The 24,964-nt window shown below is 46.5% G+C and overlaps 1 protein-coding gene across 5 annotated transcripts in view; it reads left to right on the top strand.

Moving 5' to 3' along the window:
- LOC119430996 (nuclear respiratory factor 1-like) overlaps nt 1-24,964 on the top strand; it is a 157,795-nt gene that overhangs the window by 112,969 nt on the left and 19,862 nt on the right. For 4 of the 5 annotated variants that reach the window (XM_037698462.2, XM_049657073.1, XM_037698463.2 and 1 more), the window contains 2 exons: nt 4,933-5,088; nt 13,841-14,015. In XM_037698462.2, coding sequence (XP_037554390.1) covers nt 4,933-5,088; nt 13,841-14,015 — 331 coding nt within the window. Of the gene's footprint in view, nt 1-4,932; nt 5,089-13,840; nt 14,016-20,662; nt 20,801-24,964 lie in introns of all 5 variants that reach the window. The other variant, XR_005187954.2, reaches the window with a different exon arrangement.

Genomic DNA, 24,964 nt, shown 5'->3' with positions numbered 1-24,964 from the left:
ATGCAGAAGGAATTGGTGACGCTGATACAGAGAGACCTAGCTCAGCCTCGAAAAAGCATCACCGTCATTACTGCTGCGCCGTGGGCTGCCACGAGCAAGAAGGCCTGAATCCCAACATCAAATTCTACCGTTTTCCTTCAAGGCCTCATGCAGCGGAGCATCGGGCACGCTGGAAACTACCCCACTACGAGCAGCACAGGTTCGAGAGTTAAATGTGCTCATCCTTGACCTCAAGCCAACACGTTACGGCAGCGCTGCAAGGTAGTATTTAATCCAGCACATCAAGCGAGCAGCGCACGAGCTCCCACTGCAGTGCAATTAGCACGTACGTTACTGCGAGCTCCTATGCATTGCATTAGTTATTTATCAGTTGCTATCAGGAACAGGTGGCCGCTACTACAGCGCAGGCATAACTACTTGTCTAGCGGCATGCAGTCAACAAAGATTGCTGGAGGCCCGCCGTATCGCGGCATGCTGAAAGACCGCTGCCGTCGCGGCACAGTACCGTTGTGCGCTCAAGCAGTTCCGTACACATGATGTCTGCTTATCGCTGCTGTGAATTCATTTATAGCAAGCATTTCCTCACGTTTGTGCGCCTGAATCTAGCAGCGCTCAAACCTTACCTGAAGTTCAACTTCGTACGCGACTCGCTTCACTTGCGATTTACACCGCGCTTAAACTTCGCCGCTTATTTTTTGAACGGCTTACACGTACTTGATGTTGCATAATTTGTTGCCTTTATGCAGTGTGCCACCCCTGAAAAAATCTTCGGCGCCCGATATTCGCTGCAGACCGTGGCACAACACAAGCGAAAATGGCAGGTCCATATTTAAACGTGCTTTTCGAAGCAGATGCCCGAGCTTGGTACTACCCAGCCCAGGGCAGAGGGCGCTCTTTTGCACCATTTTCGCAGCATCCCCTGGGCAAAGCAGGAGCTCTAGAGGATTTTTGCCACCAAACCAACGCGGAAGGGTTTCAGTGGACCGTAGCAGGACATATTCTGCGATGATCCACTTGTCCTTTTCTTGAAAGCGATCTGCGACAAGGAGAGTCACTGCGCGCTTTGTTTTCACCGCTTAGAGTTCACGTTAAAGCGAGAGGAGTGCCAGCACGAAGGTCGATTTGATCGCCGCGCTTCGTCACTCCAGCATTTTGACAGTGAGTTTCCGTGGTCAACGTTCCTGTTTGCTTGTGCACGCGTGACACCGTGCTTGTTAATTTAGTTAGTAGGCGAATGTTTACAAATTTATACGGTCGATAAAGCTGCTATCCTTACTTCGTGTAGCTGTCTACTAATTTGCTATCGCCATCGATGCTTTGCCTTTCGGGCAAAACTGCGACTTTTTTTTATTCATCGCAACTTTAGTGCATCGGGAGTACACCTTTCTTTTTCCAAATGGGAGAAAGTTGTATTTCTGTATGAAAGCACGAGGTGCGCGGTACTGTAAAGGATTTTTTTTTTCTGTCACAGAAAGTGCGGTGCACATTGCAATCGAGGGCGCATTAGAATCGAGTAAATACAGTACTTACAAAAGAGATTCTCCTGCTGTGCCTCTAATAGCTACTTTCTGCTTAACACACTCTCACTGAACTGGTGCAGTCAAGGTGGTTCACGCTTTCGTCTCGAGAAGGTGGTTTCTCCGTCCTTCCTGTGACCGACCGATAAATCGGACACAGATAATCCGGACATGCTCAGTAATTCGGACAGCTTTGCGGCACCACCAGTGGCCCCATTGACTGAGTGCGTAAAGACGATCGGTATTTTAGACAGCCGCGAGCTCTGCAATAGGTTATCCGGACTCCATTCGTAGCTGTAGCGTATGCCGACTCTGCCGCCGTTATCTCCTCTGGCAGCCTCGACAAGACGTCAAGTATGGCTTTAGAGATTACAGCGGAATCTCGATAATACGATCACGGCTAATACGAATTTCCGGATGATACGAATTTTTCTGAGGTCCCGGCTAAGCCCCATTACTTTGCAACGTGCTAGAGAACGGTTGTTACGAATCGATTTTCGACCCGCGTCGGTTGATACGAATAAACGCCGCCCCACCGATGGCCGCGAAACAAACCAGCGCGCAGTCACGCACGTTTTCCCTTTCTCTTTTGATGCGAAGGCGCAGACGTGGCGCCGGACAGCGCGGAAGCCGCGACTGGGTGCAAGGAGCTTGAAGCGGTGGCGCTTTTGTTGCTTTTCTTCTTTTCTTTTTGTCTCTTCGCTCGCTGCGGCGGCTGCACTTCCCCACGCGCGGCCGCTGCAGCAAGCGAAGGTTCGTGCGGTCTATCGCTTCAACGGAAACTGAGGGCGTAAGCGCAGCGCATACAAAGGTCAGAGCCGTATGGAGATCGCTTTCAAGATACGATGCGCGCGACAACACTGACAGCCGGCACAGGCGCAAAGTACAAGAACACATTTGCTGGCAGAGTAGGAGCCCCCCTCCCCTCCCTTCCTCCCTCCCGCGCTACCTTCCTGCTTTGCTCCTTTCGCGTGGGGAGATTGCATCGCGAGTTACCCTTGTGCTAGGTTGCAAGATACGCATTTGGTGCCGCAGCACAGCGTCGCCCCCCCTCCCTCCCATACCCCCACGGCCTTTGGCGCAACGGAAGTCGCGTTTGCTCTCTGCTGTGCGTTCGCTGTCCGTGAAGGCGTGCGTCCCCCACGCGCTTTCACTCACACATACTGCGCGCGGTGACGACTTTATCGCCCTTGGACTTGTGCTCCACGTCTCACGCTCCTCCTCCGCATCCCCCTCGTTGATCTCCTCTCCCATTGGTGGGCGCACCTCGTGCTCGCTACCGCCCTTGTTGGCGAGATTTTCCCGCGGAAGCCGCAATTTCGTCTCACGCGGCTGCACTGTAAGCGGTATGCGTATACATGGAGTTCTATGGGAGGGTAAACGGGAGTCGGAAAAGGCCGCGTTTTAGCCAGTTCTGCACTATAAACGGTTACGTTATAAGTGGTCTATACTGTAAATGCTTTTTACGTACGTGTGCCTGAGTGAGTTCACCTCTCGACTCTTTAACTTAGCTAGTTTTAATTGTGTTTCGTTGATACGAATTTCGGCTAATACAAATTTTTTGCGTGACCCCATGAGATTAGTATCATCGAGATTTCACTGTACACGCTAAACCGTAATTCCCGAGGCCTTGCCTTAGTCGCAGGAGTACGCCTTGGAGATTTAACGGCAAATGCCGATCTTGGAGGCTTTGCCTGAATTGTGAGGTCGCATCAACATTGTGATCACATCCTATTCCGGCACCCCCGCACATGGTCCGCTCTCGCCATTCTTTTTGTTGAGTTAGCCTTCTGGACAGCGTTCCGCCATTCTGTGCTTGTTTGTTTAGTTTGCCGCTGTATACAAAACATGCTACCATGCCTGCGTTTCTTTTCTCGATACTTACGAATACTCACGTGATGGAACGAAGGATCACTGCAAGTTTCTGGCTCATTTGAAATTTCTGCTGGGCACACAACCATCGAGTTTTCTTGTGTGTGCTCATGTACACGGTTCGATTATGTATGCTATGGGCGTGTGCGCTGGTTGCTCTGCTGCAAATGAGTCAAGTGGTGATTCCTCCGATGCAGACTAGTGCCAAAGTGCCCGAATCGGAATGTATCTATTTCAGTGTATCTACTCTTTTATTCTTATTATGACTATTTATGAAAACCATCCGTATTCTTGAATAAACAATGCATGTTTACTCATGGAAAATATTTTTCTGTCAAGTGTATGGTCACTCTAAAAAATTTGCACTAAATTTTTTTCGGAATAGGTCAATCAGAAGATTTTAAATCTCCACTAAAGAACTTGGACCCTGGGGAGTCGCATTTGGCGTAAAAAAAAAATTATCTTCAAAGGGTTAATGTTGATTAGGTGGGTCCACTCTTCAACATGCACCTTGATGCTTATGTTTTAAGGGGCAAGCATGCCAAGGCATACAAAAAAGTAAAATGGCCTGCGCGGTGCTATTGGATTCAACATCAAAAACACATTCGCAACAGCCTATTATTGGAGCCAGCCTACCCAGCGTCGTCTAGATTGCAACAAAAATAGTTCTTGAGCGGAGCGTAACGACGACGTGCCACTTTCTGTCATCGATTACAAAAGCCCATTCAAAAGATGAGTTGTTTTGCATGCTAAGGTAGCAGCAACAGGTTGCGTCACATGTTTTTTGCTGTTGCAGAAAATTGCATGCGTTGCTGACTTACAAGTGGTTACTCTGAACGTGGGTCACCATCCTATTTGCAATTGTGGATTTGTGTCATAAATGCAGAATATCAAATGCACAGTGGACTCTACGGAGGACATGTGGTTCATGGACAGCGATAGAGTGCTGTCCGAGACTGATGATGTTGGACATTAGGTGTAAATTATTGAAGGTGAAGTTCGCTGGTTTCATCTTTTCTTTTATTGCCAGAATCGCAGGTATACTAAAGAATTAGGTGCGCATTAGGTTTCTACATTGTTTAGGAACTTAAATGTCATTTCTACGTTAGTTTTCTACTTTGAGCACATAGGAAGTGGCTGTGCGTCCATTTTGGGTTGTGTTAAAATCGGGCAAATACTGCCATTTTTTTGTGCCTCTTGGTTAATTTGACCCACCGGGTAATTTGATCAATTTCGTTGGCCTCGTCAGGGTCGCATTAACGAAATGCTGTTTTGTTGAGCCAGGTGTTGTGGCACATTCTGACCAAAGCACACCTGTTGCTCACTCATGACGTTCCCAGTTTCAACACACTCTCGGGAAACAGTGAAGGAATGACGAGTGTTCACAGGGAATGTGCTCGCACAAGTCATCGCTGAGCATCCTGGTGGTATTGAGCCACTCTCGGGTCATTTCGCAGTCAAGTCCCCATTTTGATGTGGGGCAAAGCAGCGTGGAACAACCACAAAAATGTGCACTCATCCCTGCTGTGGTGATCCTTTGCAGACTCTGTACACCAGCCCGCTTGCGCACTACACACCCACGATGGTGCAAACCATCAACAACCCTGACGGCACGGTCTCCATCATCCACGTGGACCCTGGAAGTGCGCTGCTCACGCTTCCAGATGGCACACAGGCACAGGTCCGCACCGTGAGCACGGTGAGTTGTCCACAAGTGGGCGCATTCACACGAGGGCGAAGCGCTGGACAGACCTTCGTGGGGTGTGTTGTTAGCACTGAGCATACAAACTTGTTAGTCGTTGCTGCCATAGAAAGCCTGTCCGAAGGTTCGTTTCTTTATCACACGCAGTTGAAACTGGATATAACGAAATATTGGGCGTAACGAAGTAAAGCTCATTTCCAATAGCAGCGTGTATTGAGTATATGTTTATAATGAATACACCAAACATACTTTTGCGTTGGATGTGACTCTTCATGGCAAGATTCGACTGTACTCTGACTTGGAATATCCGCAAAGTAAAGCTTTCAGTACAGCCAAGAAACTTCCCAGAACCGTTGTTGAACATTTCAACCTGACAATTCACAACTTGAAACTTTTCTACCGTCAAACTTCACTGGGTCATCTCTCATCCGCAAGTTCAGTGCACTACAGCTAGCAGGCAATGTTTCAAAGGCAGCTGTACAGAAATATAAACTGCAGTGCTCCACTTCTTTGCAGCATTACATCTGCTCACAACAGAGCAAGTCGTCTCTATTTCTGTTTGTCTAAACGAGACATTTTTTACTATTTATCTTTCTTTCATTAAACATAATTCAGCAAACGTTAGTGTACATTACTGCAATGAAGAAACCATGACTCAAGAGGAGAGAAGGGTCCTAAAGCTACTTTTGTTAATTTTAGTGTGAATTGGATGATATTTAACATTATTGTTCAGTTGTTTCTGCCAATTGCAAATATCAAATTAGGTTTGATTTTATTTATTTTAATTTTATTGTTCTCAGTGCACTTGTAATGTGAGAAAACAGATGTAAACTTGATTGCAATATTTTTGCTAATTTTCATTTATAGTTAGTGGCAATCAGAATTTGGCAGACAACTTTACAAATAAATAGATAGCGTCATCGGCTAGATCAATTCCATACGATTATGCTGATAACAAACGTTTCGCTGGTACATAGAAAGAACAAATGAAAATGCTCCGTAAGGCAGTGTGTGATGTCCAAAAAAATGAAACTGAGAAAAACTAATGTGGGGAACAATCCGTTCACTGTGACTTTTATTGGCCTAGCAATGTGGCAATATGAATTGCATCACCATGTAGCCCTGTCCTTCAGCAGCAAGTTCATGACATATATGTGGCCTCTGTCAAAAAATAACACCGAGATATTTGTTGTAACATCATGCATTGTCGTTAAAAGCGGTGTGAGAAAGCTAGCACCACATTTCTCTTTTATATCCTTGGTTGAACAGGAGGCACACAAATGGCGTCCCTGTTGTGCAGAGTTCATGGCGAAAACAAATTATGTCCTTTGCACAAAGTTCGTGGCCACAACACGAAATCTGTATCAAATCCCTGTGTTGGCAGCCACATTTTAATGGAGGAGAAATGAAAAAAAAGTTACTGTGTTTATTTGATTATAATTTGACCATCATTATAGGGCGAGGGTGCAATTGGGGGACCCAAGAAAAACACTTGAGTATGCACACCAATGAAAGGCGATACAGAGTAGCCAATGAACGAGAAGAAAGGGAACAGAGGGGCCCGATTTTTATTAATCATATCATAAGAAGCCAACAAACAATGACACCAAGACAACATAGGGAAGTTACTTGTGCTTACTAATTTAATTAAAGAAATGATAAATTAACGGAAATGAAAACAGATGAAAAAACAACTGACCGCAGGTGGGGAACAAACCCATGTCTTCGCATTACGCATGCGATGCTCTCACCATTGAGCTACTGCGGACCCATTTTCCCATCCACTTTCTGGGTTTTTTTTTTGTACAACTAGAACTAACTCTGGGAGTGTCAGCCAGCGCCGCCACCACTCACAAACCTAGGGGCGGATGGAACATCCTTTTCTGCCACAGGCGTCACGAGCATGTGATCTTTTTGGGTGATGGCAACTGGTCAACAAACCCACATATGCTACCTGAAGGCAATGGATTATCGAAACTTGGCAGGGATCGCCTGAAATACTGAATTACTAACACAGCCATAAAGTAGAGGGGAAGGGAGCACACACGGAGTGCAGGTTATATGCAAATTTCGCCTTTAGATGTGGCTATACAGCAGCGCAAATTTCTCCTTTTAGTGTGGCTTCACAGCACCACGGAGAGAGCGTGCTGCCGTAAAGCCAGACGCTGCCGTGAAATTTGCGCTGCCGTGAAGCCACACATAAAAGGCAAAATTCGCATATTCTGAAATTCTGAAAACAATTCTGAAAGAAAAACCTTGCCTTATGCAGTGGAACCTTGATTATACGATTTTTATGAGGCCACGCAAAACACTCATATAATCCGCGCGTCGTATAATTGAAAAACTAAGAATATAGGCAAGGGACACGCTCAGGCTTGCCCAAAAAACGAGTACAGGCCACCTGAATAAGCCCGCGGCACGAACCTGCATTGCTTCGAAGTAGATTAAATTATTAAAAAATTACCTTATTTACTCGATTGTAATGCAAATTTATTTTTTCGTGATTTTCGTTGCTGGAACTCGACCTTCGTGTTACATTATTACACCCTCGGTGTACTTGTGACTGGTTACAATGCTGCAATACCCTACAGCCTTTTGCGGTTCGACTCCGTTCATTCGCGACGTTATGCTGACGCCGCACATTCGGTATTACGGTCGCTTCGAGAGACGAGCAATTTTGATGGCCGAGGAGGTGCAAAAGTCCGCTGCGGCTTGGCGTTGACGATTTGCGTATGGCAGGAGAGCGGCAGGCCCTCTTTAAATGCGAGGCCAGTCTGAAAGGCTCTGTGGAACTTGAAGTGGCCTCGTGTTGACCCCGAATGAAATGGTTGTGGGGTCTGTTGAGACGTACTTAAATCTCAAGCAAGCTCGACGGCACGGAAGATTACTATTCTCGGACGATCACTTTTGGAAATAGTTTCGCTTTCACGAGACTCGGCTCGTCCCCGCACCGAACCCCTCGAAGTGTACTGCCGACAGTTCTCTTGGCGTTGATAGCAAGCTTAGGACAGTGCCAGAAACACTTGTCGGAGATGCTATCACTGCCGAGTCACGCGAAGTTTCGCAAATGGGAACCTATCTACGAAAGTGATCGCGTGAGAATAGCACCCAAGGAAAGCTCCGTCTCCTCTTCAGATAACCAAGATGAGTGAACTAGTTTCCGAATTCCAATTTCTTCAATAAAGGGACTATTTCTACATTAGCATTTGCTTTGTTTCTTTAATTTCGCATGACTGGAAAATCTCCCCTCGCATTACATTCAGGTAAATACGGCATTGCACACTCGTTATCAGCTGGTTGCCGTGTGCTTATGTGCCAGCCTCCGTCTGCTTAGAACTTTTTTTCTCGGATGGCACCAGAGAGTCGTCGTACGAGGCGGGTCAGCGTAAAGTTGCGACATAGAATCGAGGTTTTTAGTACATTATCCCTATGGAGGTTTTGCCGGGACCAAACCAATTGTCGTAATATGCGGGTCGTCGCATGACCGGGGGAGGTTATCATCGAGATTCCACTGTATTAGAATAAATACGGTTATGTACTTGTGTTGTAGTGCATGCCAGGGAGTGAAAATTAATTCAGAATCAAATCGTGGTTTTGATACATAAAATCCCAGACTTCAAATGAGCAAAAAATACCTTTTGCACATTCACACAGTTCAGCATTCAGCACAGGTCACACCTAGGCCTATAGCAGCCCAGGACTGTAGGCAGAGTCTGTTGCTGGCTTGTGCCCCTTTGCAAGCTTGTTTGTCACAGCATTTCTGCTTGTGTGATCCTTGTTGGACATGTGAAACCACCGACGATCCTTTTCAAGGCTTTGGCGCATCATTTGTGCATGCCACAGGTGAAGCACTCCAGCACAAGCTTGGCACAGAGCCCGTACGGCAGGGTCCTTCGAAAGCATCACTGCTTTCTTGCCGCACCCGGGACACAGAAACTCATCCACCATCGTCCAAGAAACTCATGTACAATGGTTAAATCCACGATTGCAAATTCAGTTCCGCTGTCGTCGTTGTCCTCTTTCATGTCAATGCCCAGCAGCTCGAACTTCCGCTCCGGTGCACACTGCGACGCCAGGTGCGTTTTCGTGTTAATGACGCTTGCTGCACGTTCGCTACTTTCTTCAGTCATAAAGGGAACGGTGTCTACATGGTCTGTGCCAACACGCGAGGCTTGGGCGGACGAAGTATTGACACTAGACGTGCCGGGTTGCAGCTCAGGAACTCGGTAGAATCTTCAGGCAGATCAGCAATCGGCAACTCTGGGAGCATGACAGGTCTAGCTGCCTTTTGACGCTGCCGCTTTCATGCTTGCAAAACGCTTGACGCGCAGTAACCTTCAGACGACCATCTTCTCGAGCCATTCGGACAGCAAAAAAGACACCTTATCAAACTTTGTCGAGAAGGAAGCGGCTGAACAAACGTAAACAGCGGCACGATGAAACCACAGAGAGAGAAACAAACACAGCAAAACGTGAGAGCGGTTCAGCGCGCAAGAATAGGCACGCCAAACAGCGCCAGACCAATAGGAGCAAGGCATGCGGGGGGTGTGTGGGCTTTAGCCAATCAGCAGCACGGACGCATCCTTCAGAAATGACACGATAGCATTGGTTCCCCTCCCTGACGTCATTTTGAAATGGTGCAAAATGCGCACCATGAAAACAGCTTCCAAACATCCACTGCATTTGCAAATGGCGAAGGCACGAAGTTCAAACATTTTTTGGTCAATTATTGTGAATTTCGCATCTACCCTGGCCCGTGTAAGCGCAATTCTTTATTATTTTGAGATTGTATATTTACCTTCTAGAGTTCGCGGAGGGATTCTTGAATGTATAAATGTAGTGAAAGTACATTTTACCAAGAATCAACTTTTTGCCATTTTTCCCATTTCGAGACTCGAGTCTCCCCTTAAGAGTAAGAAGAAGCAGAGCTCGTTATTCTGAGAATTAAGTACATGAGATGACACGGCGAAAGGGGGTAGGGGAGAAAGCGTGCTGTAATGCAATCAAGCATGCGTGCGGGGAGAGGAAGTGGGGGGCCGGGTGGTGTAAAGCTCCTGGAAAAAAGTAGCGCCATTCGTGTTAGTACACAGGCACCTCCTCTCTCGTGCGTTTTGAAGTTTGTAAATCAAGTTGAGGTGCAAAGCCCGTGGAGCATTGGCCGGAAAGATGAGCTTGTGCAATTATGCCGCCACGGCACACCAGGGCGGTGCGGTTCGTAGCGGTGTAGTGGGAGAAGTTCGAGAGAAGGAAAAATGCGAAAAGGTAACATTGATTATGACAATGTATGTAGAAGCAAGCGGCGTGATTTTTGTGGTGTCTGAAAGTGTAAAAATATGCAGTATTCGATCTGTCAATATACAGAAGTGCTCGGAGTGTGTCTAGATGTCTATCCCCTGAAAAATAAACCTATTTTTTTTCAGGGACTTTAAAGGGAGAGGTTTATGCCAGTGGTACAGTTACCACTTGCTCACTATGGGTACACCGTGTCATGGAAGTGCTTTATAGAAGATTTAAGTCGGCAAAACGCATGTAATGACAAAAACTATCCCCGCAAGCACAGCAGGGCCAGACACGAGTCCATTTGCATGCAGACGTATTCAGCGTTGACGCGCTTTATGATGTTCCTGAAGGCAGCACCACTGAGCTAGCAATGGACATCTGGGTAAGATCGGCGGTGCTGAGAAATTGCAGATGTTAAAACGTGACATTTTTAGAAGGTCAAGCAAGCGCCATTTTGAATGTCCACTGGCTTTTGCGTTTTTACTTGATGCAACGCAGCACGCGCACCAAGGCAACGGCAGCGAATACCTGTGGTGATGAGCACCAAAGACGCAGCTCCCGCCGCAGTGAGCGTAGCCCTGTGGTGATGAGTAGAGGCCGGATCTTTAGGGATTAAAAAGCGCATTTTAGGCGCCAAAAATAGGCAGGCAATCTAACGTTTTAGGCCTCCAACGTCGTAAATATAGGCACAATAAATTTTTGCATAAATGCAAATAATTTCAAACGAAGACGTGCGCGGCCTATATCTACAACAGGAAAACAAGAAATGTTATTGTCTATGATGGCACAAAGACGCCAACAGTTGAACATAGCCGTGCAATTGTCCCATAAAACTGCTGGACTAATGATGATCAATTGGCTTTATTCAATAAGCACACTGCTCATATTGTCACGTAGTAGTGACGGTAAAGAAAACAGTCGCAAAACTGTGTATGACGAAACTGGTTGTTTATTGGGCGAACCTGTGCCCACAAAAGCAAGCTACACTCAAAGCACAACGATAGCGGCAAACAGAGTCGGTGATCGGCGAAAATCTCATCAGCGGCGAAACGCGTTGGCTTTTATACCTGAGTCATCGAAGGTTCCAGATTAATCCCTGATGCCCGCGGGTCTTCCAGAAAGTTCTAGACAATTCGCGTCGGTCATACAATCAGATAACATAAGCGTCGGTGAAAACAGGCAACAGAAAGAAGCATCGATAACGTTCTAGAAACTTCCGATATAGGCGCGCCGAGCGATAACGTTTAACATTTGTTAGCCGGTGGAAAGCGGCCACCGGTGAAAGATAAACATGTATACGTGTCAATAATCATGTTCAATGGCCATTGTACTCGAGCGTCGCATATAGTGAAACAGGCATGAAAAAAAAATACTTGAAAGCTGGAAATACTGATTAAAAAAAATGATACTTTATGTCTGCCTGACGCAAATAAATTAAGACACAACAAAAACAGACAAATAACAAATGCAAGAGAGACTACGAGTTATTAAGAAATTAGCATGTTCTTACATGAGGACTGTTAGGTACAACTCTTCGCAATTTCCTGATATACAATGACATTATCCGAATTGTACAGGCCAGACGTCCTAACACTGCCGAATACACTTCTGCCCAACGTAGTCTAAGAATCACTGTGAAGATTGACTACCATCTCTAGATTTTTGGATTCAATTTTCAAAATTGTGCCTTTTGTCACTGAGAATGATCTCGTACGCTGTGAAGGAACGCCCGACGGCGGTGAACACCTTAATAAGTAAATTATAAACAAAACAAAAGCCGCATGAACATCACATTTTTCTTTCTTCTTTTGCTCTTCAGTCTCCTTTCCCCTGACGGCTCTCCGCGGTTTCGCATTCGCCAACCGCTCGCGCAATATCAGCGCGGTGGCATATGCTGGCCGGCGTGTCCCATTTCAATGCTGCTAGTAGTTGTTTTCCGGGAGTTGGTCAAACTAAAGGACTAGGTTGAACCCCATAGAGTCCCGAACAGTCAATGTTGCCCGGTAACAGGAATAACGGTCTCTAACTGCACTCGAAAGTGAAACTTGAGACTAAATAGTGTTCATATAGGCGCTGATATTGAAAATAGGCATTTAGGCACAAATGCCAAAATAGGCATTTATAGGCAATATAAAAACACTATAAAAGCCCTTTTAAACCTCTAATTCATGCTCATATATCAAAGTGGGGCGATAGGAGCGCAAGGAACAAAAAAGCATTTGCCCAAAATATAGTGATGAGCACCGAAGACTCAGCTCCTGCCACAGTGAGCGTGGTGCTAGTTGAGCCCAGCCGTGCTCGTGGCTCTCGTATCCATAGTTTTCTTGTGGACACCATAGAGGTGCTGCTGCAGCTGCTAGGAGAGGAGCCGGAGGTGAAGGGGTGCAATTGGCACTACTTTAGTTTTTTCCCAGGGGGCTTTAGGTTGGTATGTGTCTCTTTTTTTAGTGGCCATGGCAGCACATGGCTGTCAGCATGGCTCAGCTCACATGCCCTTTTTTAGAGGCAATCTGCCACATGTGCAAAGAGGTAGTGTGCCAAGTTGGCATGGCATCATGTGCGCTGTCATTGCGCACATATACTACACGAGGTGAATAAACGGAAGGTAGGGATGTTCCTCCTTTCCGGGCGTCTCCTTCTCACTGCACGTGCCTTCCCTCACCGCTTGCACTCTCAATTTTTACGTTGTGATCGTGGCAATCGCACTGCACAGCACACTGATTGTCAGGATCGCCCCGGATCCACGATCACCACGATTGCGAAAAGGGGGGGCGGCGCACCGCTATCAAGAGCAACTGTTGTGGCACTGGCACAAGTCAAAACAGAAAAACAAAAAAAAAAAACAAAAGGTGCGGTGAGCAGGCGCTCGCATGCTTGTTTCCGTGAAAATGGCACGAGCGCAACCATGCAACTGCGTTCCATCAACGGCCACGGATAAGCCCCGGACCTCCTCACCTGCCCTTGCTCGCCACCTTGGGCGGCAAGAATGCTGCTGCCTTAAATTTTATTCAGGCGGCTTATTCTGCTGACCGAACGAGCTACCCTCTCTGGCGGCACGCTTTTTTCCTCCATGGCACGCAGTGGCGACGCCATGGCGGAGCAGACAAATGTTATTCCGCATTGCCTTCTGCGTGCCTGGCGTGCCCAAAGTTACCCTATTGGTTCCCTCCCACAGCTTGTGCGAAGGAGGCAATCATGATCAATAAATTTAATCCCGGTCTGGTCTGATCGCGATGGAAAGTGCACCGCGTGACACCTGTATTAGACTTCCACAAAATTGTGCTATTCCAGCTTTACTTTTTTAGCTTTTATTGAGCAATCGCTTTTGTCGAATTACCGTGTATATTGAATTTTTTTGCGTCTTGTTCACTTCATTATAATGAGGGTTTACTGGAATTCATTATGTACCAATCTGCTGCTGAGCACATCCACCCCAAATGACCGTTGCATGGACCTCTCTCTGGTGCAGATGGGTGCAGCAGTGACGGGTGATGGTGAGGGTGGCCAGGCAGTGACGCCGATCAGTGCAGTGAACATGGAGCTGAACAGTGAGGCTGCTGCCCAGGCAGTGGCCACCCTGGCTGAGGCCACTATCAACCACGATGGACAGATTATCCTCACAGGCGAGGACGGCACACAGAGTGGTGAGTCATCCATGCTTCTGTTAACAAACGCTTCAGAGCCTGTCCGGCTACTGTGAAAGAACCTGATTATCTCCAGTGACATACAGCACCTACATCTGGACATTTCTCGGGAAAAGTAGTACGGAGGATCTGTTTTTATGTGAGAATGCAGCTGTGCTGTGTGTAGAATTCTCATGCTATTACTTTGAATAAATAAAGTCCTTAGATCAAACTCAGATACAATCAATGTCTGAAATATAGAGCAGTCGGAAAAAATGAAAACATGCCCCAAGGGCTCAAATTGCCACAGGCACGTCCAACATAGCTCCAATGACCTGCCAATACATTTATCACTCTTATTGATGCTCAAACGGTCACAGGAGACAGCGGGTGCATGCGCGTATAATTAAGGAATACATACTGTGTCCCGTGACAGTAGCCCTTTTCCACTCTTGGTATGCATCACCACAATATATTGCCTGTGCTTGACCGCGTTACACCGCTGCATTTTGATATGCTTGACTTTTGAGAACTAGCATTTTGCACTGCTTGACCTTTGCCTTGCTTTCCACACTTCTAAACCATTGGCAAAGATGATAAAGGCACTATTGACAGTGGCAAGTACTTTCAATGAACAACACTGCATCAAACAGCAGGAGTTTAGTAGCGAATGTGAAAGCAGCTGCAGCAATGCTAAGCAGTGTCTGCAGCAGCCAGTGGATCGGCGCTGTGAGATCAACAATGGTGGTGGCCATTTCAGCCTTGCGGCCGCGGCAAAAAGTCTGGAAAATTGGACGGCGACGGGTTTCAGCGTCCAAAATTTCAGTCACCCTTATACAATGCTTTATGTGGTATGCGGCAGTACCATGAAGGCGCCCGAATTATGTGTCATGTCCGAAAAACTGGTTGTTGACGTATATTGAATTGTTGTCTATATCAAACAGTTGTAAAATCCTCTTGAAAAATCTCATGCAATAGTACAGCAATGTACTACGCTTTCATCAAACTTCCGTTGACTGCCATATTTCATATACAGTCATCGTCGGATATTTCAGACTCCTTAAGGGCCGAAATAACGTTAGAAAAATCAGGAAGACCAAAAAAATGTGAATGCAGGTGTTTTAGTGCCCCTAAGGGCTCATATCGCCACAGGCATGTCCAGGATAGCTCCAACGGCCTGTCAGTACATTTATCATGCATATCGGTGCACAAACTGTGGCAGGAGATGGCGGGTGCATGTGTGCGTAATTAAATAATACATAATGTGTTTCATGACAGTTGCCCCATTCTACTCTTGGTATGCAGTACATCGCATAGTGCTTCACCGCGTAACACTTCTGTATCGCTGTGAAACTTACTTTTGGGGATCGCCATTTGCAGCGCAAAGTGCTTTCCACACTTGGAAGCCATCATCAAGGATTACAAAGGCGGAGTCAGCGCCTTATCTTGCAACAGCATATTCTTTCAATGAAAAACATGGCACCGATCAGCAGGAAGCTTGGTAGCAAATGTCCACTGTGTCAGTAGTTCCGTGCAGCATTGTGGAAGCTGCAGGCCTTGATCAATCAGAGAGGCAAACAAATCTTACCCTGTCGTCTGCTAGTGGTGAGTGCTGCAGCGGAGGTGGCGACAGCATCTACTAAGACTTGAACTGCTCAGTGAGATCAGCTGTTGTGATAGCAGCGGTACCAAATTACTTCCATATTCGCTCTGACGCGAAAAAGCCGTACATCTTCAAGATATTTCGAGATACAGATGAGAAGAGGGTTGAAGAGATGGTGGAAGCGGAGTGTTCAAAAGGAACACTCGGCCAGCATGTCGCATGGCATGGTGTTGCCATCTCTTGATTCTTCTTAGTTCCTCCCATTATCATCCCCCATTGTGACCCTCTTTCTTCCCCTCTTCCCCTTCTCTTACGTAGAGTAGCAGGCCGGATGCTCCATTTTCCGGCCGACCTCTCTACATTTTCCATTCATTAAACTACTTCTTCTTCTTCTTGATTCTTCTTATAACATCCTATTGTACACGGTGCGCTGACTGACATTCATAAGTGCAGCTGTTTTTTATTGCGATAGCAATTTTATGGACACTCTAGATGCATTTTCGCCATCGTCCGTGTCGCCATAATGTTCCGTATGAACTCCAACTGCGATAACCTCATCGCCGTGTGCCATAGGCTGTATGTGCGAGGGTGAGCCGACGATGGTGACTGAATCTCGCACGTACAAGGGAGGAAAGTGGGGAGGTAACACGCCGCCTTCCATCGCGCATAAGGCACCGGGGGGGGGGGGCGTCACTCCCGTGGCCGTTGCGTATCGCGTGGCCGTAGGGGCCCTTTCTTGACAGTGATCTGCATTGGGGACAGAGTTCACCAAGTGCTGATAGCTTCATGTGCACTGTGTTCTCGCTGCTTAGTTTGCGTTGAAACGAGAGGCAGCACAAAGGTCAATTCACTTGCTGCTGTTGCTGTGCTTCCTCACTCGAGTGTTTCGACAGCGAGTGTGCATGGTCATCGAGGGAGATGTGTTCATGTTTGCTTGAGCACGCACCATGCTTGTTAATTTAGTTAGTAAGCAAATGTTTAAAACTTTAACTTACTTTGTATAGCTGTCTACTAATTTGCTATTGCAGTCGATGCTTCGCCTTTCGGGCGAAACTACGACTTTTTTTAATTAGAATTTGTGCACTTTTGTCGCACTGTTCCAAGCATGTTCAACGCCAACTTATTTGTTCCTTTCATGTAAAAGAGCAGCTTGTAAACAGAACTACACAAGCAAGTCTGTAGATGACATATTTGCGAAGGACGAAGCACTATGCAGCAGGGAATCCTCCGCCGTGTTGTAGCTGTGCGAACTACATGTATGAATTTTGCCACTTACAAATCAATGAATTGTTTGTAATTTTTAATGGAAAATAATGTCCCTTTTCCCCCCTTTTCTATTTTTCCTGCACGTTTTCATTCGAACAATAGAGAACGCTATTTTCAGTATCATAGAGCCTGAATAAATGTTTTATTTAAAAAACGAAGCAAAATCATGCATTAAACCACCCTACGACCTCCAGAGGAGCTACCAAGTAAATACCTGCCGACAAGACCACTGGTGAAGGCCATGTAGTCATCCAACAGGTTCCAGACTGTGGCACTAGATCTCGCTGCGCAAGAACCTGCGCAGCAAAATCCTGAGTAACTCGAGCAGGCTAGGTGACGATTTGTCCCTGCCCCGTTTCAAAAGGGGATGCCAATAAATCATCATCATCGCTCGCGGGTAGCACAACCTTGGCTCTGCTGCACAGAAGAGCGTTGGTGCGGTGGTGGCTATGGCTGCCAGTGGTGGATCGTCGTGCGAGAGCGCCGGTTTGAGGTTGCGAGAAAATAGCAGCGGAAGTGGCTTTGGTTAAGGCTGTTTCAGACCTGCGGTCGCTACAAAAACTCTGGAAAATCGGACGGGGGAGGGATTTTGCATCTGAAGTTTCAGACATTCTTACAATATGTAAGAATGTCTGAAACTTCAGATACATTGGGGCTGAGAAGGTGCCCAAATTATCAGGCATGCGAAAAAAAGTCGCAGTTTCGGCCGAAAAGCGAAGCATCGGTTGCAATAGCAAATTTGTGGACAGCTATTCGAAGTAAGGGTAGTAGTTTTATCGGCCGTGTAAACTTGTAAACATAGGCATATTAACTAAATTACAAGCATGGTGTCACTGTCACGCACGCACAAGCACACATGAACACATCTCACTTGATGACCGCGCACACTCACTGTCAAAACGCCAGAGTGAGGAAGCGCGGCAGCAGCAGCGAGCGAATTGACCTTCATGCTGCATCTCGCACCCGCAAACTAAGCCGCAAAAACATTGCACAGCAGATAGCTTTCAAGACACAGCCGCCCGGAGTAGAATGCACCACCCTCCCTCCGGAGTGTTGCGTGCGACTGGAAGACAGTGCGCTTCCTTCCCACTTCTCTTCCTTGCATGCACGAGATTCAGCCGTGATTGCTGGCTCACCCTCGCACGATTTCACTTGCACATACGATACATGGCACACGACGACAATTTTATTGCCCTTGGACTTTACACAGAACCTCACGGTGACGGGATAAATGCACCTGGAGTGTCTCTGTACAGTGGAACCCCGATTATACGTCTTTGAGGGGACCACGCAAAACCGTCGTATAGTCCGGGTGTCGTATAATTGGAAAAAAAAACTACGAATATAGGCAGTGACACTCAGCCTTGCCCAAAAAACTGGTACATACCGCCTGAATAAGCACGTGGCACAAACCTGCACTGCTCAATGGAAGGTAGATTAAATTGTAAAAAAATTTCCATATTTATTCGATTGTAATGCAAGGTGTTTTTCGCGAGTTTCATTACTTGAACTCAACCCTCTTGGTACATTCGAATAACGGCAAAATTCACCATTTCAAAACAAATGTACTAAATCCCGCGATATTTTACTGCTACGTTGGCAACCTATAACCTTCCATCTCGATCCAATTCATAGACACGTCGCCCGAAGTCATAACTTGTTTTTGGTTGGAATCTACGCTGTTTTCGCAGTGCTTGTGACTGGTTACGATGCTGCGATAACCTATGGGTTTTTGCGATTTCATTCCGTTCATTTGCGGCGATATGGCGATGCAGCGCATTCGGCATGACGGCAGCTTCTAGAGACGAGCAATTTTGATTACCGAGAAAGTCTGCTGCGGCTTGGCTTATTGACGTCGACGATTTGCGGATGGCGGGCCTTCTTTAAATGCGGAGGCCCTGTTGGAAAGGCTCTGTGAATTGGCCTCGTACTGACCCCGAATGAAATGGTTGTATCTCAAACAAGCTTGACGGCACGGAAGCTGGCTTGATTCTCGGGCGATCACTTTTAGAGATAATTTTGCTTTCGCGAGACTCTGCTCGTCCCAGCACCAAACGCCTCAATGTATACGGCTGACAGCTTTCCTGGCCCTGATTGCGAGCTTAGGACAGTGCCAGAAACACTTAAACACTTATCGGGGGCGCTTTCAGTGCCGAGTCGCGTGAAAGTGAAACTATCTACGAAAATGATCGCCCTTGAATACTGCCCAAGAAAAGCTCCGTCTCCTCTTCAGACGACGATGATGCACTGTTGAAGAGAACTAGTTTCCGAATTGTGATTCCTTGAATAAAGGTACCATTTTTTTTTTTCTTTTCATTGCGCGTTACATTCGCAGCTTTATTTTTTTAAAGTTAGACGTGACTGGAAAGTCACTCTCGCGTTACAATCACTGTGGCGTTACATTCAGATAAATACAGTATTGCGCACCTGTTATCAGCCAGCCGCAGTGTGCTTACATGCCAGCCTTGCATCTACTTGAGGCCTTTTTTTTTCCTCGGACAGTACCACAGGACAGTAGGAGGCAGGGTTGGTGTGAAATTGCGTTGTACAAACAAGGTTGTTGATACATTATTTCTGTGGGTTTTTGCCGAGACTAAATCAATTTGTCGTAAAATGCGGGTCATCGCATGAGCGGGGGACGTATAATCGAGGTTCCACTGTAAGTGCTATCGCAGTAATATCATTCGTCAATCTATCGAATGCTGCGCCACATCGTGCCACTGCAAGTGCTCTTCTCCTACTTTTCATTACTTCTCGCATCGTCTGAAATATTTAATGCCGACAAATTTAAAGCTCTGGTTGATCCCTTGTTCAATCTCTTGTTTGACAGTTGCTGTCAAACAAGAGATTGAATTTGAAGGTCAGTATATGCCATGGAGGAAAAATTAGCAGGTTACTATCTGTTTTGCACACTTTTTGCTCAGGTTTGCTCATTTTTGCACATATAGATAGCTCATGCAAACGGCAACCATTCGTTATCAGTAAGAGCAGATAGCCACTCTGCTTCAAAAATGTGAAAGGCCTTACGGTTCGACACGCATTCCATAAAAAAGCGGGGATGACACTTGATCTTTTCACTGAGAGGCGCCCGGCATGGGATGCCAAACTGGAAATGCTGCACCGCTGTGTTTGTCATTCTTGTAGATGAGGGATTTCCATGAGCAGCAGTTTAGGATTCCGGAGGTGACCAAAACTAATGTGACTCCAACCTTCACTTGGACAGATCTTTACGTTACAGTTTCAATTTAACAAAACCACTGTACGCTGCATCCGCACTGGAAAGACCTTTTTCTTTCTTCTCTTTTTTTTCTTTTTCTTTATTACACATCCTTTTGATTACAATATATGAAAATTGCCAACACTGGTTGGACTCAAACCTACAGTCTACTAGGGAGTCTAAACTGAAATATGTAAGTACAAGCAACAAATTGTGTTTAGAAAGCAAACACTATATAAGAAATTCATTTCTACGAAGAAAGAAAATAAATGCGAGAAACAAAGACATCAACTGTGAAACACTGTTAGGAAAACACATAACATGACAAGAAAACACAATGCATGATAGTTCAGTTAACATAACTTACAACAAAATGCTACATATACTGCAAGGACAATATAATAGAATGCTAATACATGATAATAAAAATAAGTTATAACTTCCAATGACACTAAAACATATTTCAATATATGAAATGAAAAGTAATCTAGAACAAAAATTGTGAGAGAGTGTTTAGGTTTAGCCTTTTATTTGGAACTGGTATCTTTTAAGCACATATGAAAATACATTTGTTTCTTTTAGTGGCGTGGTATCTCGTTTCCATGGAGGAAGGAAAAAAACTAGGAGAGAGCGTCACATGATTCCGCTAGCCTCGGCAAGCCAACCTGCTCTGACGCTGCCCCTCCCACTCTCCGGGGCCTTGTGCGCGGTACCTTTTGGGTAGGTTTTGGCCCGCATGGTTGCTGGACCACTTGAGATTGTTTGGTATGTGGTAACTTTTAGTGGCGCCTGCGATCACAGGCATCAAGGCACGTAGGAAGTATAACAGGTAGTTTACTGCTACCGTCGTTCATTGCATCATCAAATGTGTTCTATAAGATTTTGTGGTGCGATGGTGTTAAGCTGTTGAGACGTGCATTGTTGAGATCTCGCTGGTCTGCTGAGAGGCTGCAAAGACTTTGAGCAGAACAACAGCGTCAATTGGGACTGTCTACCTTAACAATGGGCTGGCACGGTCTTAAATATGTACTGGGTGCCCAGCTTGCCAGTCCATCCTTGGGCACAAGAAGGGACGAGTTTTTTTTTTCCCCACGGGAAAGCAGTCGCTGAAGACCCTGGACACTCGCTTGATTGCCTGCACATATTTGCAGGGGCAAAAGGCTTCATTGCTTCCCCCAAGATGTCCCTAAGTGCAACGAATCACCGTTGGAAGGGCGGCTTGGTTTGCAGTGCGAAAAGTTTCCTTGTTTTCCTGAAATGACCCCGAAATGTGACCAGTCGTCCTTGAGGTGGTCCTCGGGGGGTTGGGCGCAATCCCGGTTACCCAACGCCTTCATTCGCTACAGCCTTAGCGTCTGTCTGCTACTTAACTCTTTCCCTACCATGGGGAAAATTGGTGTTTTTTATAGGTTACGGCAGATTTTTTTTTCTAAAGGAACTACTGCACTCAATATTTTATGTAATACATAAACAAATATCACAATGAATGCCGTTCTCATGCATAAAAGTTTTAATAACGAGATGTATGTCATAAAAAGATATAAATTGCCAAAATCAAGATTGTGGGAAAAAATTGAACCAAGTTTGTTAAGACATGCTTGTATCTACTACAGTCAAATCTCGATAATTCGAACTCAAAGGGGCCCGAAAATTTCTTCGGCTTAAAAGAAGTTCGAATTAAAGGAAGGACGTATTTTTGAAGTATTCGAGCACCATAGCACAATGCACGAACGGTGCGAGTCGTGAAATATCGTGGCGCGCAAGCGCATAGTGAACGCAACTGCCCATGCCGCCCAACGCTCGGTTCCCTATAATGGCAGAAAACGAAACTTCTGGGAGCGGACGGCGCCGGCATGGCGACGGACGGGCGGGCGCGCGGAGGCCGTCGAACATGAGGGAGGAGGGCGGCAGGGAAGCGGATTTGGCCTCGGCAATTCCGCCGCTTCGGTGGCTCCCCTCGCCCTCTCTCTCAACTCCCTCACAGCTCCCTCACCTTCGACTGTCTCCGTGCGCGTGCGCCGCCGGTACAGCCGGCCCAGCGCAGATTAGTCCGCTCCCTGAGGTTTCGTTATCGGGAAGTGACCGTTTGCCGACGTAGGCAGTTTCGTTCGCTGGACTGGGCCTCCGCCGCTGCATTAAGGGGTCTCTCCTATGCTTTTGCTCAGTGGCGGTGTTGGAGCAATGCCAGTTGGAGGCGCCGCCGCGTTAGTTCGCGCGCTGCTGAGAGCATTGTCGGTCTGCAGTATATTTGAATTAACCGTAGGAAATGCTTGCGTGTTCGAATTACCAAGTGTTTTCGCCCATTGAAATACAGTAACTTTGACGGGACCACAGCGTCAGTTCGAATTATCGAGATTCGACTGTACTAAGAAAAAATGTTACGAAAATTACGAGATATACAAAATGTATTGCCATTTAATAGGCACTATCTCTGAAAAAATCAAAATTTTTAATTCAACAGGTATTCCGCTACAAAAATTTAACTCCAAGCACTACATTTGGGCGTGCTGGGCGGTGGCCGCCAATGTTCCGGACCGGTTTGGGTCGTCGTTGCTTTTAGACTCAATATCCAATGAAAAGTCAGTGTCATCCAAATCGCTGTTATTTGATGCATCAATAGGATTTAGCCGGAGAGGCAGCGGAATCGCAATATCTGTACAATATCTGTGACCTCCTGAAGCGCGCGCACCCCTTGTGGAGCAGCACATTTTTGCATTCTGCTTTGACAATTGCGAACCTTTGGAGCTCGTTTAAAAATCACCACCTTGCGGGCAAAAGGCGAACTGCTTAGAAAACTAAAATATAGTTCTCCTCTTTCACGTCCAATAGTACAGTATGTTCGGGAGTGGCACGAAAGGTCTCGAAAGCAGCATTTCAAACCATCGACAGCGGGCTAACGACGCCAATGGGCACTGCACAGAAAGAGTAAAGTGGCAATCCACGTGTATGTAACATCTGGTGGTTCGGTGCGTTGCCTGCCTGACTGACATAACACAGACTTGACTGCGTGGCACGCTTGAGCTTTCACTAACCTTAGCGTGTGTGTTTGCATGCCTACCATGCGTCTATTCCGAAACCCTCGCAACAGATGCAAGCAAAGCAAGCCTATCACGTGACTAGGGCCTACTTCTCCTTTATATTTTTTATGGCTAGGCTTCAAAATTGTCATGTGACGCTCCCTCCTATTCCTTCCTCCAAGCTCTCCATAAACGTTGTCATTCAGTGGAAGATTTAAATTGTGTAATGGTGTCGCGCCTCGCTAGGTGAGACAAAGAAGCTTGGTATATGAAAGGGCTTGTATTCACTGATGCCATGGGCAGTAGCAGCATTTTATGTTGTCGTAAGATGTCAAATTTCCATTTCATGAAACCACGGCGCAGTGTTTTGATCATATCTAGTACTGGTTATTCCAAGTGCTCGCTTCTGTAGTTTTCGTATGGGTTCAAGATATGTTTTAAATTTCCATCCCCATGAATCGTCTCAATATGACAGATGAAAATGAAAAAAGGTGAAATAAAGAACTCTGAGAATCATTATTCGCCAATATTTATGTCCACTGCATGACGGAGGTCACTCCCTGCGATCTCCAATTACCCCTGTCTTGCGTTGGCTGATTCCAACTTGCGCCTGCAAATTTCCTAACTTCATTACCCCACCATCTGCCATCCTCAACGGCACTTCCCTTCTTTTGGTATCCATTCTGTAACTCTAATGATCCACCGGTTATCCATCCTACGCATTACATGGCCTGCCCAGCTTCATTTTTTCCTCTGAATGTCAATTACAATATCGGCTATCGCCGTTTGCTGTCTGATCCACACCCTCTCAGAGGGTCTGGATCTCTCTGTGTGGAGGCACTCTGAGAATATTAGTATTAAAGGAGTACTGACACAAAAATTTTCGATAGTGTTTTTTCTGCTGTAATAAGTAGCTAATCACCTAGTAATCAGGGCGCAAAACCTTATTTGCTTTAGAGCACGACAGGTAATTATTTGGAGTCTTGTTTGTAGTGACCAGTCCAAGTTTCGGTTTCAGAGAGCAACAAGATGGGAAAAGAGTGATTGTAAACACAGCTGGGCACGTGTTAGCACAAAACTGTGACGTGTAGAAAGCACTGTGCTCGCCAGCGCACGAGCTTCGTGTTGCTAGTTTGTCTGCTATGCCTGCACGTGCTTTGCGATGTCGTCGCCGTCATCGTCATCCACTGGTGACTATTTCCTCCAGGCGGGAATCGCCGCCGTTTTAGACGGGGCCAACCAACTTTTGATTCGGTCCACTGCAAAGCAACGACTCGGAAAGTGTGGCCAGCGACAGCTATATGAATATGCATTTACGCGCCGCTACAAGTAGTACGAACCATTCGTTGAGGGCGTTTTGGGAATGGAGCAGGACAAAACGCGGGGTAAGAGTCGGCACAGCATTAGGCTTGGGGTACGTAGTCTCGGTGGAAGATCATCGAACTGCTCTAAGCTCATGTACGCCTCGAAATGAAGCGAGCAAATCTGGCTGCTCATCAGCGGGGTCCATTCTAAGCGTCCAGTAGTGTGCACGAACTGGAGCCATTTCTGCCGCTTATCGACGCTGACGGTAGTGTACGAGCATGCCAGGCGAGCTGGCGATCGCTGGAAAACGGTATAGGCCTAGCTCGCTGGCCGTCTGTATCCGAGGCCGACGGCCCTTGCGATTCGTCCGCAGCTCGTAATAAAGCACCTATGTTCGTCAAAACAATCAATGTCTGCACATTTATGTCGCTCATAACTGACAGTACAATTAGTTTTGCTGACGCCATATGTAGCGATAAAAAACACGTTAGCAAGGCGAGCCACTTCGTAGAGACGATTGCTGCGGCGGCTGTGCTGAACGCTTGGCGAGCCAAAATGACGC

This window comes from Dermacentor silvarum, chromosome 10, assembly GCF_013339745.2.
Source record: "Dermacentor silvarum isolate Dsil-2018 chromosome 10, BIME_Dsil_1.4, whole genome shotgun sequence".
Lineage (NCBI taxonomy): Eukaryota > Metazoa > Arthropoda > Arachnida > Ixodida > Ixodidae > Dermacentor > Dermacentor silvarum.
Note: the sequence above shows the minus strand (reverse complement) of the source record. Positions and strands in the feature narration are given on the sequence as shown.